This window comes from Brienomyrus brachyistius, chromosome 1 (genome assembly GCF_023856365.1).
Source record: "Brienomyrus brachyistius isolate T26 chromosome 1, BBRACH_0.4, whole genome shotgun sequence".
Lineage (NCBI taxonomy): Eukaryota > Metazoa > Chordata > Actinopteri > Osteoglossiformes > Mormyridae > Brienomyrus > Brienomyrus brachyistius.
In genome coordinates, this window is record NC_064533.1 from 8,410,377 (window position 1) to 8,430,216 (window position 19,840).

General features: G+C 42.3%; 1 protein-coding gene across 2 annotated transcripts; it reads left to right on the forward strand.

Moving 5' to 3' along the window:
• The first annotated feature begins 1,877 nt into the window (after positions 1-1,877).
• On the forward strand, positions 1,878-14,730 carry prkcq (protein kinase C, theta). Of its 2 annotated transcripts, none has more exons than XM_049025588.1 (18): positions 1,878-2,007; positions 6,443-6,601; positions 7,615-7,814; positions 7,913-7,973; positions 8,185-8,365; positions 9,013-9,044; positions 9,149-9,234; positions 9,881-10,010; positions 10,184-10,293; positions 10,709-10,829; positions 11,040-11,197; positions 11,365-11,538; positions 12,342-12,433; positions 12,535-12,597; positions 12,802-12,940; positions 13,454-13,642; positions 13,818-13,946; positions 14,158-14,730. In XM_049025588.1, the coding sequence occupies exons 2-18, from the start codon at positions 6,484-6,486 to the stop codon at positions 14,314-14,316; spliced, it is 2,142 nt and encodes a 713-aa protein (XP_048881545.1). In that variant the 5' UTR covers positions 1,878-2,007; positions 6,443-6,483; the 3' UTR covers positions 14,317-14,730. The 2 variants fall into 2 exon arrangements, with proteins under 2 accessions (XP_048881545.1, XP_048881536.1); XM_049025579.1 differs by lacking the exon at positions 1,878-2,007 and adding an exon at positions 2,774-5,314.
• The last annotated feature ends 5,110 nt before the right edge of the window (positions 14,731-19,840 follow it).

Consider the following 19,840-nt stretch of genomic DNA (forward strand, 5'->3'; position numbering starts at 1 on the left):
GGACCCCCTGGAGGCAGTAGAAGAGAAGAGGATGCTGGCAAAAATGAACAATACAATGAACGATTCTGTGTATCGGCTTCAGGGGGCGCTATGCTGGAGCACATTTAGCCAGCGGTTCATTCCACCAGGATGTGCTAAAAAATGCTACTGGTGATCGTTCCCGTCTGTTACGGCCAGGCACCAAACTGCCTTCTCCCGCCGTGCTACCCCCCGGCCCCCAGCCATAACAGGAAACATCCTCTCCATCTCTATTTGTTATAATTGCAGACACACATCTGCTAATTTATTATTCGTATCTTTAAATATTTCTTTAAATATGTCCTGTTTTTCCGAGTACTTTTTCTGTGCGCTGTTTACGCTCTGTAATTTTTCTCACTATGTTTACTTATTGGCACTGTCCTTATACCCTTATACCATGTTTTTGCTGCTGCCTGCACAAGGATTTCCCCATGGGATCAATAAACTGCATCTTACCTGGACTGGGTTTGTATTGACTGGATTAAACAGCGCTCCTTTAACATGCTCAGAAATTAATTCTCTTTTCACCTACCACATGTTGTTCTCCATCACACACATAGAGGAGAGCACAAGCTTGTCAGCTGCCCATAGATATGACCACTATGCAGAGGCTGGGCTCAAACCAGCAACCTTCTACTCACAGGCACAGAGGCTTCGCCCACTGGTCCACACACTCCCCCACAAGGGGAATGTATTTATAAATATTATTATGAAGTTCTATGCAAGGTTGTTCAGACCAAGGCCTCAAATCTCTTAGCACCTTTAATTAGACCTTCTTATAAGTCAATGTAAATGTTCCACACGAAGTACCTATAATTCCACGTAAATGGGGAAAACCTATGAAAAGGCATTTATGTTTTTCAGACAAATTCCTCCATCACTTTCTGTAGTTGTATTATTTTTGTGTGAAATTATATTGATAATAATAAACGCACCAGTGACTTTTATGTACATATGACATACGGTGCAAAACAAAGACTGTTTTTACTCTTTCAGTTTTTTGTCCTCACCTCTCTTTTTCCTGCTTTTGTATTATTCCGTGTTAATGATGTTGTATCACATCACACTTCAACGTAAAGCGCACTGGGGCGACTGTGTTGTTAAAAGCGCCATATAGAACTAAATTGAACGGATCTAAAAATGAATCAGATTTAACTGGAGCTGATTAAATCTCGAATGCTAAGATGCAGCGGTTACTCTTATGACTATATGACTTCCTATGAAAAGAAAATGGCAGTAATGACACATTATTACACTGTAGCAAAAATCAACGCAACATTGATATTTTCAAATAAATATCGAATGTTCATAGTAAACTTTCTGGAAAGCCCTTCAACCAAGAAGCAGATCCCGCAGCACTTCTTGCGTTGAGAAAACCCGAGTGTTCACATTTTCTATTGCGTTGGCGTACACAGCATCTACACGATAGTACGATGGCGGAACTTTCCATATAACATCAGAAGACTTTCAGACACCAAGGAGCCAGTCCCACTCCCCCGCCTTATACCCGCACGGGTGCTCGCGAACGTCTGACTTACATATTTTGGCCGCTGCAATTCACATTTCATTCTTATTAAACCATTTAGAGAATATGCAAGAGGGATTCTGAATACCATGTCCCATATTAACAAACTAGAGTGTTCCCATATAATTTTTAAAATAATAGTTCTGTAGCCTTTATCAAGGGTCCTGTATCTGATTACTGGGCATTTGGTAAACGACGTTAATTCTGAACAGCACCAAACCGTAGCTGCCTGTTGAATACGGCGCTTTGGATGAAAATGTACAAGGTGTCGCTTGCAACCTCCTCCGGGGAGGCGGGGCTACGTAGACCAGAGGTCGGGTTTAGCGCTCCGACAGTCAAATCGAGGAGTGCATCGCTAACACCGGAGAAAAACACTAAAATGTACTGGAACTGGAAGATTACTCAAGGGCAACTTGAGTTTCATTACTGTTCCTGACTTTCATTCTTCCGAAGTTGTTTTTAAGGTAAGCTAAAGCCTATTTTTAATATTTCTCTTTAGAAATTTATTAGATTATGGTTGCAAATTTCGGTAACACTACTTGACGGGGCACAAATACTTAGTAATAACGCAGTTACTACTGAAGTACAAATTATAGTCGCTACTTGAGACGCGCCAAGATTGAATAATGATGAACGATCATGAGATCACGGTTTCGCATGTGTTGCTCACTACGTTGTCCTTCAGTAGTTCACAAAGATTTACAAAATGAACAGATATAGTAATAAATATAGTAACCGCTTGGGATGAAATATGCATCATGATTCATTAATGATGAACAAATATGAGATCAGTATTTAGCTTGTGTTATTTGTGACTTGTTCCTTCAATAGTTCACAAAGGTTTACGTACTTAACAGATATAGTAACACATATAGTAACTTCTTGAGACAAAACACGCTTCACGATTAATTGATGATAAGTTAACGTAAGATCAGTATGTAACTAATACTTAGTTTGTGGTTAATACATAAGTAATAGTATAATACTATATTATTTCTGCCCTGTCAAGTAGTGTTACCAAAATTACTTTAAATATACAATACGCCTGTCTTGTAAAACACGTTTTACCCCAATGAATATTGACGTTCACCTATCTAAGCTTCACTGTCGACAGAAGGATTATGGTTATCTGTAAATTCTTTATAAAATTATATTAATCACCAAACAGAGTATCTCACATGTTATTTTAAAGATTTAACGCGTTAATTTTACATTTCGGTTTCGCTGGTGTACAGGGTAATACTACACTATATGTTTCTGTAATGGGGGCCCGTGTCAGGCGAAGCAATTGTCTGCAGACAGAACTTGTAAATCACTTAATATGTGTTGGGAAATTTATGGATTTAAGTGACATTCTGTATATTTTTGTCATCTTACTGTTCACCTGAGTGAGCCCCATTCTTAAATAACAATTAAACACCTTCCACAAAGCAGTAGGAGTATTTTAAATTAAACATCTGTATTTTGTCCAAAAATAGATCCCCCTAAACTATACAGGAAAAATATCTCAAATGCAAAACTATATCACATTTTCAGATGATCATGTTATCTACTTATAACCATGGAGACGGTTATTAATTTGTGGTTTATTATAGCGAAACACAGTTATGTAATTGAAGTAATATGGCAGTATAGCTTTTTCAAAATTATTAATGGTTTAACACATACATTGCAATCTCTGCCGTGGTTCTGAAGTTTAAAGAGACTGGGAGTGTATGGTTTCATGCATACTTGGGATGGGAGGTTTGGTCTTGGAGCAGGAAGACACAGCGGCATCTCTGAGCTCATGCAACTGTGCCACAGTCCATTCATGAGATGTTCCACAGGCCTGGGTGGAACATGGATGATGGGACAGTTACTGCTTAGTTTGCAAGCATACAATGAAACAAACAGAGTTTATAAAGGACCTTAAAATAGCTTATGCAGAACATAATGAATGAAAAACTGTTGTACATAGTGTGGCGTGTTCATGGTTAACAGGGACCTGCTGACTAGGGAACTGCAGCAGGTTTGATTGTGTATTTATTGCACCTACAAATTATACACAGCTTACAATGAAAGAAGAGTGAGTGAATAAAGTACACGGTGCTCATAAGTGATAGATCAAATATTCATCAGGCATAAAGATGATCAGTGAGCACCATTAAAAACTAACACTCCATGCATGTATGATGTTTACATAGATGATACACAACCCATGTGGTGAAGTCATGTCAACTGGCAATGCATTGAATGTTTAGTATTTTCATCTCTCTGACTATATAAATTGCTGTGGATGACTTGGCTAAAAGCTTCTGCTCTTTTTGACTCCAAACTACTGAACAAAGTGTTTCTCTTTTCAAATTGACTTTGTTTACATTCTGACCCTGTACTGGATAAGCAGTTAGGGATGGATGGGTGTAACTCTGTTGAGATTAAGGCTGGATCGAGACAGAGCCCTGTTGGAGCTGAATTCTTATTCCGAGGGGGATTAGAGCTGAAGAGAGATTTCTGAAGAGCGAAACTTCAACTCTGTGAGTTTTTTTTTTTTTTTTCAGAAATGGGAAATGGGGTGTCAGTGCTGCGCCATCGATTGATTGCTGCTTTGGCCAATCAAATGATACGTATGTAACTAGGAAGGTGGGAATATGAAAAATAAGGTCCAGACAAAGACAGAAAAAGGCAATAACAGTTTTAGGCGCTGTTCTATGTAATCATATGTCTTCGGGTGATTTATCATACCAGAATTGGTAGTTCGGTAGTTACTGTTGACCAAGACAGATAACTGAAAATAGCTCCTGGAGAAAAGGAGGGGGGAAATGCAAATTTAGAAGTATTTTACAAAGAGGACCTTGAAATAATTAAAGATACCAAAGTGGGTAATAGTCGTAGGCTGTGACCTGCAAGCTCCAGAGAGATAAAAGGTTATGTTGTTTCGTAATTTTCTTATGTCCCTTGTCTTCAGATCCAGAAGTCATGGGAAACAAAAGACAGAACTTAATGTTAAAAGCAGCATATCAAAAATAAATGTGGCAACACTGGAAACTACACAGGAGTGTGATTCTGTCTTAAAATTCAATCCTAAAAGGGGAATCTTTAGATTTCTTCATTCTGAGTGGGAGGTTAGAAACCTGCCATTAAATAAGTAGGACCCTTAAAAACGGCTGCTACTGACTGCGAAATTGGAAACATATATATTTGCGTCAGTTTCATTTATAAATTAAGCGACGTGTGACCATCGGTCTCTCGACAGGATCTAAGGATGGATTTTTGGTTTCGTCGGACTTAACATCTCGCTATATAATAGCCTAATATTGAAATTGTTTGATACGCCTGTAAATATATATAAATCTGGGTTTTAATAATGTTTGGTAGCGATTATTTCAATTTTATGAACGGTTTAATTTTTTTTCACGTTTCAGTAATTTTTTTGAAAGTCAACGTTGCCCTGGAACGTTAGATGTGACCATGAATGACACTGAAACAATCCGAAAAAGTTTTTTAAAAGGACGTTCTCGTTTTGTGTCTCTTTTGGGTATTTGGAGACAGTTAGGTGACATCCACCTGTGACATTTTTCGTAACTAAACACAGGAAGTGTGGTTACCGAGCTGTCATTTACCAGCAGACGGAAGTGTTAACAAACAACTCGTCTCGCAAATGCGAGCGTTATCACTCATATCGTATTTCTTGCAGCTTATTTAAAAAAAAAAGTTTTTGCTTACCGACTAGTTACGAATAACATTTTCAAGACAGAAAACTGAAAATAACGGGAGGCAAAGAAGGAGAAAAAGGTAAAGGCGTTCCTTATATCTGTGATGTTTGAGTAAAACCCGGATAATGCAGTGGGAACTGAGAAATTATGTAAAATACACGTTATTGTTATTCTGCTGGTTACGGGAGTCCTGGAGAGTATTGCTGAAAATGCGGTTAAGAGAAACCACTTGGAAATAGGAACTTTTTGAATTACATTGCTGGCAGATGGGAGATGCACATCAGTGTCGGTGGGACAGCTCCGGGCCCACCCCGCAGCTCCGTGCCGCAGCTCCGGCGCGTCTGTCCGGCGCTCCCCGGCCCGAAGCTCCGGGCGTGGAAAGGGAGCTGTCTCATGCGCGTAGCCAGTCATCTTTTCCGCTCCGCGATAAAAAAATGTGTGTATGTGCTATCTTCAGCGAGAAATGCCTCGGAGGCGTAATCTGTTTCCTCAGCTGGGGCATCGCCTGTGCGGTTTCCCTTGGTAGAATTTTGCAAAACTGAGAGTCTGTAACACAAGATCCACCATTAACAGGGCGCCATAATATCTGCATTTTTGTTTTTACGAATGAGACTGATTTAAAATATCTAAAATGCATATATTAGTCGTAGGATATGCCTTAAGTAACCTTAGTTCCTTTGTGATAATATGTTTTTACATCGAACAGAAAGTGAATGTGAATCATAAACTGCATTAAGTTGACAAAGAAGCGTCAGCAAAGGCGTACCTGTAAATGTATGTGTCTGTTCGTGTTCATTGCAAATGAACTAAGAGGAGAGCATTTTATAACAAATCATAAGTTATGTGGCTGACCAGCCCCATCACTGGAAGCTGTGAGGAGGCTCCTTATTGCAGAGCTCAGGGCCCGAACTCCACGCCGAGAGAAAGGGAACCGTCTGTGAGCATCTGCTGCCTGGAAGCTCTTTGGCTCCTCAGCTTCTCTCCTATTGTTGCTCTCGCTCTCTCTCTCTGTCTGTCTCGCTCGCTCATCTCTTTTGTTCACTCTTTTCTTTTTCTCTTTCTCCCAAATCTCTCTGGCTTTCCCTCTGTTACGTTCTAGGTGCACATCTTCACTTCTCTCTCTCTCTCTCTCTCTCTCTCTCTCTCTCTCTCTGCGAAGCTTCCTAGCGAATGAATCCGTCCTCTTTCTTTCTGATCCACCGTCCAGGTTTCCAGGCTCCTAAGTCACTGCGTCGTGACGACGGCATCATGTCCCCTTTCCTGAGAATCAGTTTCTTGAACTTTGAGATGGATCCAGGTGTGCCACAGTACGAAGAGGAGCTTAAGCCATATTGTGTTGTGTACATCAAGGAGGTGGTGGAGACAGGTGGGCCCTTAGGGGGTTCTGGAAACCTCCGATGTTACATCCTGCGTATAGACCTAGTCCAGATCTAATTTTCTTGTACTTATTGGTAAAAGAGTTGATGGAAATGATACAACAAAAGAAATAAATGCTAATCTTAAGGGTTGTGTTCAGTCTTGCACTGTGGGTGAATCAGTCACAGCTTCACTTAAAACACATTTCTTTCAACTGTGGTATGAAGTCAACTGTTGGTGGACCATGACATTAAGGTTATGTGCCACAGAGCTGAGCCTTGGTTTGTGCCCATGACCGCAATAAAGGGGTGAGGTGACCATACGTTGTTAATAAAGGGTTGAGAAATAAACATCATTGTTGCTTTAATGCACAAGTTGATATTATCATTTAGTTCTCAGACTTTTTAACTTATGATATAGACATGGACTGTTAATTAGTGACTGTTAATAATCAGGCAAATCCCTCAGTGCTCTTACTGGGAAACACATATATCTTCACATATAGCTGATTCACATTGTAGATACTTTAAAAGTGAACATGTAGGTGGGCCCAGTGATCAGATCTTTGTCAGGTGATTTGCATTTAGATGGCTGATTGGCTGTTTTGCCCACCTGGCACAAGCAAGGACATCAAAGGCCGTGTCTCCGTAATTTGAAAAGCCAGAGAAACTGGCTGAAAATTTGAAACTGTGTGACGTAGGAAGGAGGACAACTTTTAAAAACTGAGACTTCTACTGCATTGCTACATGTTATGTTGAGGCATCGGGAGTGTTTTGGTTAATTCCTTAATTTTAATTCCAGAAAATTTTAATCCATATTTTCTTGAGTTCATTAATTCATGAATGTTCCCTTTAATAAAGTTTATCTGTACAATGGCATTACCGGGATGCTGCTTCTATCCAGGCAGGGAGGGTGGTGGAAGTTGACGAAGGTTATGTAGAGAATGTCTAAAGACTGGATTCCACATCTGAGATTTGATGACTGCAAGTTCTTTTCCCCAATGTCCCACCCCCTTGAAAACAGAGAAGGGGCAGATTTACAAGCAAAATAAGCCCACCATGTTCCCACGATGGAACAACACGTTTGATGCCCACATCCACAAAGGCCGTGTCATGCATGTGGTGGTCAGAGACAAGGTGGTGCAATTCAAGTCTGAGGCCACAATGCAGCTGGACTTACTTGCTACACGCTGCAAGAAAGAGAATGGCAAACTGGAGATCTGGGTGAGTGTCGGGGGGTGGGGAGGGGGCTGGCTGAAGATGTAGGTGACGGGGGGAGAGATGCTAAGCAGGATTTTATCTAACTTCCTCTGAAAAACCAGGTGGAGCTGAAACCAGTGGGTCGCTTGATGATGGAGGCCAGGTACTTCCTGGAGAAGAGTGGTGAGTTTGAAATGCTAGCGAGGCGCCAGCGTCCTGTTTTCTGCTAATCCATCTTTGTCAAATGTGTTTCATGTCGTATTTTGTACCTTCTTCAAGAAGATCAGGGTAGACATGCATCAGAAAGACAATTATCCCTTCGACATCGTTATCTCAGTGTGAAAGGTCGCGTGACATACAAACTCACGCCACTCAAAGCTGAATTCTTGAACAGACGCTACAGGGACGACCAAGGGCGAGGAGGAAGTAGATGGGATTAGGGAAGGACCCTTCACTCTCCATCAGCGGCGCGGTGCCATCAAGCAGGCCAAGGTCCACATGGTGAAGGGCCACGAGTTCACAGCCACCTTCTTCCCACAACCGACCTTCTGCTCTGTCTGCAAGGAGTTTGTATGGTGGGTATTTATTTAATGCACCATGTGATCGAAACATGCAGACTTGCTCCTTTGCTTCTAGTCTCACTGAAGATAAATCAATTACAATCTTTGTACGTTTTACTGTAGCCAGCTTTTTGGACTGGGATATGAAAAGTTAAGTGGGATTTTGATTGTGAGTCATTTCTTTGACACGGTTTAAACTCATTCAAAGTTGAATTTGTGTTTTAATCTCGAATACATTCTCTTACAAATACCCCTCTCCTGTGCTTGTGAGCTTTGTGTGAGTTTTACTTACGCGCAAATGTTCTGAGGGCAGAAAAAAAATGATTGGTTCAGAGAGTTAACCAGTCGTATTGTAAAGGAGATTGGTCCAAGCAAGTAGAGGAGGCAGGAACGAGACATCTGATTGGTCCCGCCTCCTCTAGTTGCTTAGACCCACCTCCTGTACAATCTGATTGGTTATCCCTCTGAACCAATCATTTCTCATTGTGCCCTTAGAACATTTCGATGCAAGTAAAACTCCCATGAGCTGCTTATGAGTCTTTGTGAACAGTTCTAACCTTCTTATAACTCGTTTTAAACTTCGATCCTACCCCTGAAATTAAACCCAATTGATAGTTTGTACTGAGCAACATTTGACCCTTTGTGTTGTTGTTTACTCACAGGGGCCTGAATAAGCAGGGGTACCAGTGTAAACGTGAGTGCCACCAGCCGCCCTCATTGCTCTCATGGTTGCCAGCAGAGCCTCCTTGGTGCGATGGATAAACTCTCCCCTCTTTCATCCTCCCCCTGGCTTTTCAGAGTGCAGTGTGGCCATACACAAGAAGTGTATTGACAAAGTGATCGCCACTTGCACGGGATCGGCCATCAACAGAAATGAAACTATGGTGAGCAGCTCTGAGAAGTGTTACTGGTCACCACAGGACCAAAATGAAATAGAAATGTCCCATGTGTGTGGTGACTGAGTTGAGGTTTTTTTTTTTCATACACTTTTTCCCAGGAGTATGTGGGAAGCCAAAGGTCACAGACTCTGTGGTCTGCAGTCCTATTATTTGCTGTGCTTGTCACAGGCAGCCTGGGGTATATTTTTCACATCCTGCTTGCCGGGCCTGTTTCTCAGAAAGATGATTTATAGCAATCTATACAGACCATGATATGTCAGTCTTCAGTTGAAATGCTTTGTGCCCTTGGTAGTCATTGGCATGAAATCATGACTCTGGATGCTATATTCTCGGTATATTGCAATCCTGTTACTTACCAAGAAAGTTTACAGTGTAAATTTGTACATTAATACAGAAATGACAGTTTAACACGACTTTTTAACAATGGTCAGGACAAATTCCCTTCAGTGTCTAAAATTAGCATTGTGAACCACTGTGGTGCCTACGGCCTGATTTCTGAAAAGGAATGTAATGATATCATTTATATTTACTGCTAATCATATGTAGCCAGGTATAAATAATAAGGCTTTTAGCCTGTTAATTAGTCACAGATGTTTTTACAGTCTGTTCTTATGTTTTCCTGTACTACCAGAACCTCAAGGAGCGGTTTAAAATCGACATGCCCCATAGGTTTAAAGTGTACAACTACAAGAGTCCCACCTTCTGCCAGCACTGTGGAACGTTGCTGTGGGGTTTGGCTAAACAGGGCCTCAAGTGTGAAGGTGAGATCTGGTCGCAAAATATGTCACATGACATTACACATATTTGGTGACTGATCAGACAGACCCTCAGGTGTGAACCTGATAGGTCAATCGAATGGCATGTCATGATGTTACACACCTGCGGGTGACAGCTGGGTAGGACTTGAGAGTCAGTCACATGGTGATCCTTGCAGAGTGTGGAATGAATGTGCATCACAAGTGCCTGATGAAAGTGGCCAACCTGTGTGGGGTGAATCAAAAGCTGATGGCTGAGACACTTGCCACCATTGGGATCACCCAGCAGGTGAGTGTTGGGCATGACCTCCCCTCACACTGGGAGGACATATGCTCTTTGGGTCAGTACTCCGGGTCAGAATTAGTGATGGAGAAAATAGCTTATTAAACCAACTGCTGTATTTTTGACCCCACTAAATGGTGCTCACTGTTCAAAAAGGGTGCAGAACATGTCCCAAAGCAAACGAAGAGCACCATCTAGTGGGATCAAAAAATACAGCAAATGGTTCATGAAACGTAATTTCGTCCATCTCTAGTAAAAGTTATTACACCTGTTTTGATGCTGAACCTTGGTTTCAGTTTTGATAATAATGAATGGCCAGGTTTGGTAATTAAAGCTGTTATTAAAAACCTTGTTACTTGATACCAGATGCTGTCATGACAGCTGAAGTAAAACCTTGCTTTGGTCCCTCTCGATGCTAAAGGCCCGAAACTCCCGTGGATATGACTTGTTTGGGAGCGGCCCCACGGGGACTGGACAGGCGAGCCCCCCAGAGCCGTCAGGCACTACACCATCATCTGTGGCCCCATCTGCAAGCCGGAAAGGTATGCAGAGACCATCACAACTGGGTACTGGGTTCAGGGGAGTCACGGTAGAGGAGTCTTGTAATACCACGTCTTTCTGAACTCTCAAATTTTCAGTTCAATGTCTGGTCTTTGACCAAATTACTCGTAATCCGTATCACTTGGCAACACTTGTCCATGCTACGAGTGTGTTAGTGCTAAAGTGCTAAAAGGATTTTTGGCTTTCCAAAGATTACCCGGGCATCTTCTGGGACAGACCCATGGAGGGAGAACAGTTCGCTCCACAAGGCCAGGAGACGCCCTCTGTTGTACCTCAGAACGAGGCCTACAAGTTCACTATCGACGACTTCACACTGCACAAGATGCTGGGGAAGGGCAGCTTTGGCAAGGTCCGCACACTGGGCGTTAGCAAGGGTGTTAAAGCAGTGATATATTACAGTGGTACTGGATCCAGTAGAAATAGTCTTTTTATCATTGCTGCACAATGTACTTTTAGGTTTTATGGTCAACGGGATGGAAGGTTAGTGCATGACAGGTTCCTTGTCTACACTGGTAGGTGTTTTTAGCTGAACTCAAGTCGAACAATCAGTTCTTCGCAATAAAGGCCCTGAAGAAGGATGTGGTACTGATGGACGATGATGTTGAGTGCACCATGGTGGAAAGAAGGGTTTTGTCTCTAGCCTGGGGGCATCCTTTCCTCACACACCTATACTGTACCTTCCAGACTAAGGTAAGAAACTGCAAGGTCAAGGCTTCACTCTCACTTAATGTTGCATTGTCTACCCTCATCCTTCATAAAGCCGATTACTGGAGCATAGAGCTGTATAGACTGCATGTACTGTCCAAGTATTGGCACAGCAGGTTCACTCACATGTATTTACCTAATGACGGACAAAAAGTCACTTCAAATTCAAATTTTATTTGTCACATACACAGTCATACACAGTACGATATGTAGTGAAATGCTTCCACGACCGCCAGTGACCTTAAAAGAGAATTAAGCTTGTCGTAAGAAATAAATATGAATAGAAGAAATACGATAGAAAAATTAAAACTTAACTAGAATAAAAATATAAATAGAAGTATACTGTACATAAAATAGAAGTAAAAATAGAAATAGAAGTATACTGTACAATAGAAATTTTCTTTTAAATTGAAATTAGGTGGAGGAAGTATGGTGTGCAAGTATGCATGGAAAAAGTGTCTTAAGATGCCTTATTAAAGTGTCTGTGCAAAGGTCCAGAATGTAAACATAACCATGTGAGTTCAGATGTGAGTGTAGATGTGCATGAGAGTGTCCATAAGTGTCCATTGACGTTAACAGGTTGTATTAGTTCTGTGTTTGTGTGTTGTTGAGAGACCATTTGAAGAACTTGAAGAACCATTTGTTGTATTTTCTGACCCCACTAGATGGCGCTCTTGGTTTGCTTTGGGTCATGCTCTGTGCCCTTTTCTGAACGTGGGTTCAAAAAATACAGCAATCGGTTCATGAAGCGTCATTTCATCCATCACTACCGTTTACCTGTCCTATAGGAAAATCTGTTTTTTGTAATGGAGTACTTGAATGGAGGTGACCTGATGTTCCACATACAGAACTGCCAAAAGTTCGACCTGCAAAGATCCATGTAAGTGCCGTCTCCAACTCCAGAGCATGCTGTTGGCTTTGATCTTACTAATCTAGAGGTGACACTAATGTGCACTTTCTCCCTCTGATCACGGGCTTCAGATTCTACGGTGCTGAGATCATATGTGGTCTCCAGTTCCTTCACTCCAAAGGCATCATATACAGGTAAACAAGCAGGCGACAGGAGAATCTGGGAGCTTTGCTGTATGCTGCGTGGTTCATTGTAGCTGGGCCAGCAGTGTCAACACTCTGCAGGTTAGACAGAGACCTGCAGGAAGTTTTGGAACAGGCCTAGAGTGAGACGGCAGCTTCCTCCTCATTGTTGGTTTTGGATGTGATCTCAATGGTGTTGTGTTTCTCTTGCCATAGGGACTTAAAACTGGACAATGTGCTACTGGATGCTGACGGGCACATCAAGATCGCTGACTTTGGCATGTGTAAGGAAAACATGTATGGAGATGCTCGGACGTCCACCTTCTGCGGGACCCCAGACTACATTGCACCTGAGGTCAGTGCCTTGTCATTGTGTGGAGCATGTTCTTCCCATGTTTTCTCCCAGGCAAAGACATATGGGTTAGGTGGATTAGGGTCTCTTACTTGCCCTGCGTGGTGTGTGTATGGGTTACGTACAAATTACATTGTGGGGATCAGATGTTCCGGCAGTGTGATAAATTTCTGTTATTCTGACGTTGTGGGAACCACCAATTTTAATCATATCTGTGACTGCAGTCAAAAAACTAAAAATGCCATGATATGTGTGTGGGCCCTGTAATGTCCAGCATCCTGTCCAGTGTGGACAGTGCACTGTGCTTCCTGGGAAGGCAGCCAGGACCACTGCAGCCCTTCAGTGTATGTGTTTATTAAAACCGGATGCATTTATGGACGTGCAAGCTATCTGATCTACAGTCATGTAGATTACATTGATCCTTAAGCTGAGACACTGTGAATCGTTTGCATGAATTGCAATCCAAATGTTCAAGCGAGAGGAAATAATGCCTGTGGTATCTGACCCCCTCCCAAGATCCTGCTGGAGCAGAAATATGGGTATTCTGTGGATTGGTGGTCTTTTGGGGTCCTGCTGTACGAGATGTTAATTGGCCAGTCGCCTTTCCATGGTCACGACGAGGAGGAGCTCTTCCAGTCCATTCGCACTGATGATCCTGTCTATCCTCCTTGGCTCCCCATGGACGCCCATGACATTCTGATTAAGGTTCGTCAACTGACACTTGCAATGCCATTCTCCAGAATTCTGCTGTCTGATATCCCAGTTGACTGCAGACAACTAAATAGGTGCTTGTCACTTGACTGTTGGCCCTGCTGTGATTGGTTTAAAGAAAAACAATGGGCAGTGCCCGAGTCAAATACTGCGCTATGATTGGTTGTAGCTCTTTGTGCGGGAGCCAGAACGCAGGCTGGGAGTGAAAGGGAACATCCGGCAGCACAGCTTCTTCCGAGATGTGGACTGGACTGCGCTGGAGGGCCGGCAGGTGGAGCCTCCATTTCGACCCATCGTGGTAAGTATGCCCTCAGAGACACGCCCTCACGTTGCTAGCAGCAGAATCCTACTGGCATTAACACTGATTTAATGTCAAGACCAGGTGCCATTACAAATATCATGCCAGTTAATACAGATAATAGAAGTCAGGTGGAACCTCCTCACGATGTACAGCTGCAGTTTCCTGTCCACTCGAAAGCAAATTCTGACGCAGTCTCCCTCATTTGCAGAAATCCCCAAATGACTGCAGTAACTTTGACCGAGAATTCATCAACGAGAAGCCCCGACTTTCTTGTGTGGACCGCACACTACTTAACAGCGTGGACCAGACCATGTTCAACAACTTCTCCTTCGTCGCCCCGAGGATGGAGCGCTTCAAGGCCTCCTGATTTTCAGAGGCATTAATAAGCGACGTCACCGGCGTGCTTGAGCCTGTGCCGTTGTCACGGGCATCTCTCAGCATCGATACGAGGTAGTCAGCTGCGATCAATCACTGAGATACAAGAGAATGATGGATTCAAGTCCAAGAGGAAGTCAGCAGTAGTAAATTTGCTGAGATGATGAGAAAAGTTTATTGCGAGAGTAAATAACTTGGGTTACAGGACTCAGCCTCTGGACTAATTGCCATTCGGTTTTGCACAATATTAATGACGAATAAGAATTTTCAGTGTTGATTCCATTGGAATGAGAAATTATCATTTGTTACCGCACAACTTAACTAGCACAAGTTGTCCATGCGTGCCGTAAGTATCACAGTGGGTCAACAGCTCTGTAGTACTGCATTAAAATGTTATGTATTCAAACTGGGAATATGTGATGGTCTGTTATACAAGGTCCTACTCGGGGTTAGAAAGGAGCATCCAGAAAACAATAAATCCCACTTGAAGAATTCCTTACCTTCCATCAAAGAAACAACTGTGACTTATCCAGGTTCCATGCATGCAGAAATTTGGTACTTTCATTATGATCAAGGGCAATCTAACTTAGTGAGATGGAGCTGCAGCCTGCTTACAACTGTGGCGTATCCTGTGACCTCAGACCCCGGCAGACTATGTGGAGGGAGCGCCCCTGTTTTCTGCAGTATCCTCGTGTGTTTATCTTTTCTTTGGCGTTTGGGGGACCGAAACGTGAAAGCTGACTGCCCCAAAAAGCGATCTGGCTGTGTCTGTGTCTCTGTGGTTTATCTACAGTATTTACAGGTAAGCGGGGCGAAGATTCTTTTCTGGTTAGCAAACTCCCATCATAATTCTCCTTTTTTTCCAAATGATTCAGCATTTGGCTCATCTTTCTAAACCCTGGAACAATGGATGCTATTTTCAAAATATGACCCACCATATAAATAAACAGTCTCACAGGAAACATATTGCATCAGTGTTTTACGTCTTTCTTCAGACTGCAGTTCCTGCCTCTGATTTCAACATGAAATGAGACACATTCAAACCATGATCTTTCATCATGGCTATATTAGATGTATTTTTAATCAAAATTTTTTTTTTTGTAAAAGATTGTGATCTTAAAATATGTATGTTAGGGTCAACCAGGCACAGAGGGATTTTTAAAGCCACTAAGCCACGTTTCTCGGATAAATGTTCACTTTTGGCCGTGTCTTTGCGAGTTGCTGACACAAAGGCAGTTTATCAGATCTTCTATTTGTTGAGAAAAAAGGTCTCTCTCCTCATTCTTGTGCCCATTTGTATGACAGGGCAACTGCCTCTCAAAGCTGTGAAATAGCAGCCAGCCAAAACCACATAAGACAATGCTCTGCTTTTTTCTGTTCAAAAGGTAAAGAAACCTGGAAGTTTTTCACATGAATACAAAACAATTCAGAGTAACGTGTTACCTTTTAAGCCATCTAACCAGTAATCTAATACTATGGGTGGTGGCGACTCTCTGAAAGCTTTGGCCCAAGGGTCAAGAGATGGCATCTACCACAGGACGCCCAACCACACATTTCAACCCCAGCCCTGAGGTAAACCTCGCTGTCTGCTATACCCACTGCAGCAGTTGCCGCCCACCAGAGGGCAGTAATGCGTCAAATGGACTTGCGAGTTACCAGATTCAGTTGAAGGGCAATCACATTAACTCTTAGGATACAGAAGAATATTTAAACAGCTTTAGACTGCATTAGAGTTACTGGAACAGCACTGCAGCCAGACAGCCTAACAGACCAGATAAAGGGGAGAATGAGCAGAGTCACACTTCATTAGGTCAGCTGTCCTGGGAACAAAGGCGCAGAGATGACTACCGGCCAAATGCAAGATCACATGGGGCAGTACAATAATCTCCACAGTGATCATTTAGTCCCATCTGACTCACAGGAAGATCACAGTTTACATTTACTGAACTGACCAAATTACACTGATTCATGACGCATCTCAGTTTCAGTCAGACACATTTGTAGTCATATCTTTGTGTGGACAGTCCATTCATTTCTATGGAAAAAAAACCCTCATCCCACCAATGACATGCTTAACCCTACCCAGCCCTAACCTTAACCATAAATAACCGTAAACAAAATAAAGACTTTCAGCATTTTTTGTTTTCTTGATTGCAGTCGCAGATTTTTGTGAATTGGGCTAATTGGGGTTTGCTTAGTGGGGACCATAAAATGGTAAAAATAACAGGTCATCACACCCCCCCCCCCCCCCCCCCCCCGACAAACACACAGACACACACACACACACAACACGATTAGTTTACATCTGTACAAGTTAATAGTTGCAGAAAAAGCTATATCCTTATATTGCACCATTCCTGAAAAATACACAATTTATTCTAAATTAGATATTTTATAATGAGGTGACTTCACTCCTGTACTACATACCATCCTTCATGTATCATGAGCTTCCTGACAATTTATATCGCACTGCCCCCTCCCTCATCCACAAAAGTGAATAATTGGGTAGCCAGTCACAAGGGCCACAAACTCATTCTCTCCATTTAGCCGAATTTAACCCCAGACTGTGTTATATGTGAGTCTTTTGTTATGTACTCCTGCATGGATATCTGAACAGAAAGTGATATTTAAATGATCTGAATGGAGAAGTATTCAGGCGGAACAAACAATCCCGATGAAATGGCAGTAGCAGCCGAAGCAGCCGTTAGGGTTATGTTACAAATTCAATATTGAAACATTTTCAGCATTTTTTTTTAAATCAAAATGATTATAAACGTCTATTCCTTTCATACTATTGTGACGTTTTCTTTAACCAGAGATTCATTTAAACGGCGGTCCGGCTGCTTTTTTTTTAGTGCCGATGTAGGTCAGGGGGAAAAAAACTTACCATTGGCCTATAACTGTCGGTTAAATGAGGAAACAGGTCCCATATGGCACCGCTGACTGTGACAGCAGCCAAGAAATGACATGCGTGCTACTCAAGCGCTGAAGGGATTGAACTAATTAAAAAGCCATTCGACCCGATATAGTTCAGTGGATTGATTAGCTGTCAAAGTACGCTCAGGTCGTGTCAAACCTGTGCAGATAACACACAGCACATCCGTCACTGCCATTGCGGCACATCACATATCTCAGTTTTCTCCGAAACATGCATTTACAAGAACCTCGTAAAAAAATGGTGTATTGTACAGAACGTCTCCACTAGGGGTCAGACTCCACAAGAAGTCCAGTAAAACCAGACAATTCACAGAAGTCGCATGAAGTCATAAAGTAAACGGTGTGTGAATAAGAGGCTAATTATTTTTACTGTGTCTGTCGCATTTTGATAACAGAAGCATTGTGTCATCTGCTGTTATCATTTGCCTCATTTGCTGACACGTCCGCACATTGATCTCTTACTAAACCACCGAGTTTGTGCTAAGAGGAGCCATGCTGTCCTGCGGCGGTTGTGAGCGGGTCACTAGCTTGCTGTTATTTATATAATTGCGTTTGGTTTCCGTTATCCTCAGTTATATAAAAGGGCTCAATTCTGCTTTTCGGTGGGTACAGCTATTTCCTAAAGGAGATCTCCTTAATAGTGACCTTAGAATCAGAGATCTTTTATTATCCCGAAGGAAATATTCTGTGGGACTGCACATTTCACAACTATACAACAAACTAAAATAGACAGTGTCACGTACATCAATAATAATAAGTAGGCCATATAGAATGTGATGCTCAAGGAAATGTTTGAACAATTTCTTTCCCCAAAACGTATTTTGTATTCAGTAGGCAGTAGTCTTGTAAATCGTGTATTTGCATCGCACACCACAAAAAAAAAACTTTAGAATTCAATATCAAATTGCAGCACACGAGATAACCAAGGTAATATCACTGTATTATCAACGATGAATTATGCTACCGCTGACATTTAGGCGTTTAGAGTGCAAAAATTAGACACAAATTTCAGTTATAATGTATAATCAGTTTTAATTTGAAGTGAGAAATATGGTGAGATACATGCGGCAGTTTGTTATATGTACAATCTGCATATTTTTTTGTAATCTTGTTTTAAAGAAATGGATAACTCTAACATTATTTTATGATCATACAGAATTTTGGCGCAGCCTGCGGATCTTGTGACCATAATGATCATAATTGTATTTGTTAGTCAAAGTGGGTATTTTGCAAAACTTCCACCACGGTCCGTCTGCGTAGCCTCTGAGACCTTAAATGACCCCTTGTAAGCTGAACGAAAGCCTTGGAAAATTTCCACTGGCTCATGTTCACTACCTCTGCAAAATGGGTTTCAATTTCTCCTCCTTCTCCCCCCATACACACACACACACACACACACACACACACACACACACACACACACCAAAACCAACATTCCAACTAAACTGCTGAAACCTTCAAAAAGAACATAATTCCCCAGAACAGCTGTAAGTGGTTTGCCATCGTCTGGCTGTGACTTCCTCGCAGCGCTGCGTACGCGTGAGACGTGCCTCCCCACCTCGGCGGCGTGGAGCCGAGCAGCTCCGTCATCGCGCGTCCGCGCCTAGGCCTGCCCACCCGCCCACAGACAGACAACCAACCCTTTTAGACCTGGGCGGCTGCCTGAGCCACCCACATGCCGGCTGAAAGTAATTTAACAATAAACCAGTTAATGTGCAGTTATAACCTGGAGCTAAATAACCTGCAGTTGTTCTTGTTTACACACTTCACTGAAAAAGGAAGAGCTGTCAGATTCCTTTTCAAACTGTTTGCAAATCCTAATGTGAGCTTCGTGGCAAGTATTTATCATTTTTGCAAACTTGCTAGTTGTGTCCCATCCTCTGGGCCTTCACTCAGATCGACCCCAAACTAATGACCCGTATTGAATCTAATTCAAGCGGAGATGAGCTGGCGATTCTTCTGGGCATGTGAGGCCCTACTGCTTATCCCTGGTGATTTCTAAACAAAGGGGAGATCTAGTGTAGCGGCCAAGGCATGGGTTACCTAACAAGTGAATGCTAGATTAATCCTTAACCGTAATTATTTAGCCTTCACGATGTATACTCGGCGATAATTCTCAAGTGCGATTGCCTGGATCACGTAAGTTTGCCAGATAAACAGTAAGCCAGATAAACTACACCCTGAGGGGACAAGAAGGTAGGACCATTCCTTAAGGTAATATCGGGATTCCTGCTCTCTGATTGGTGCTTTTTGGTGACATCACTGACTCAGGTCTGAACCGGGAATATGCGATAAAGGCAGCTTGACATGGGTCAGGGGTTTCGGTGCGATGTGGGGATACTGGACTGAGGGAACCTGCCAAAACCAATGTCATACAACCACAGAAACTCCAAAAAGAATATTAGGGAAAGGGTGAAGGATTAATCGCCCCTCCTGCCATACAGTCATGAGAAAAAATTAGGACACCCCGTTAAATATTTAAGACTTTATTAAGAAATATCAAAATATCAATATTAAATCTTCTTTCAAATAATATCTGTAGATGAAGGTGGTGTAATTGCATCACCTACGCAAAAACA

What these genes read in the sequence shown, in the direction of transcription:
- prkcq (XM_049025588.1), top strand. Translation starts at nt 6,484, where the DNA reads ATGTCCCCTTTCCTGAGAATCAGTTTCTTGAACTTTGAGATGGATCCA. An exon ending in GGAAGGGCAGCTTTGGCAAG is followed by an intron (nt 11,198 to 11,364) that starts GTCCGCACACTG and finishes CTACACTGGTAG; the next exon opens with GTGTTTTTAGCTGAACTCAA. An exon ending in CCCATGACATTCTGATTAAG is followed by an intron (nt 13,643 to 13,817) that starts GTTCGTCAACTG and finishes GATTGGTTGTAG; the next exon opens with CTCTTTGTGCGGGAGCCAGA.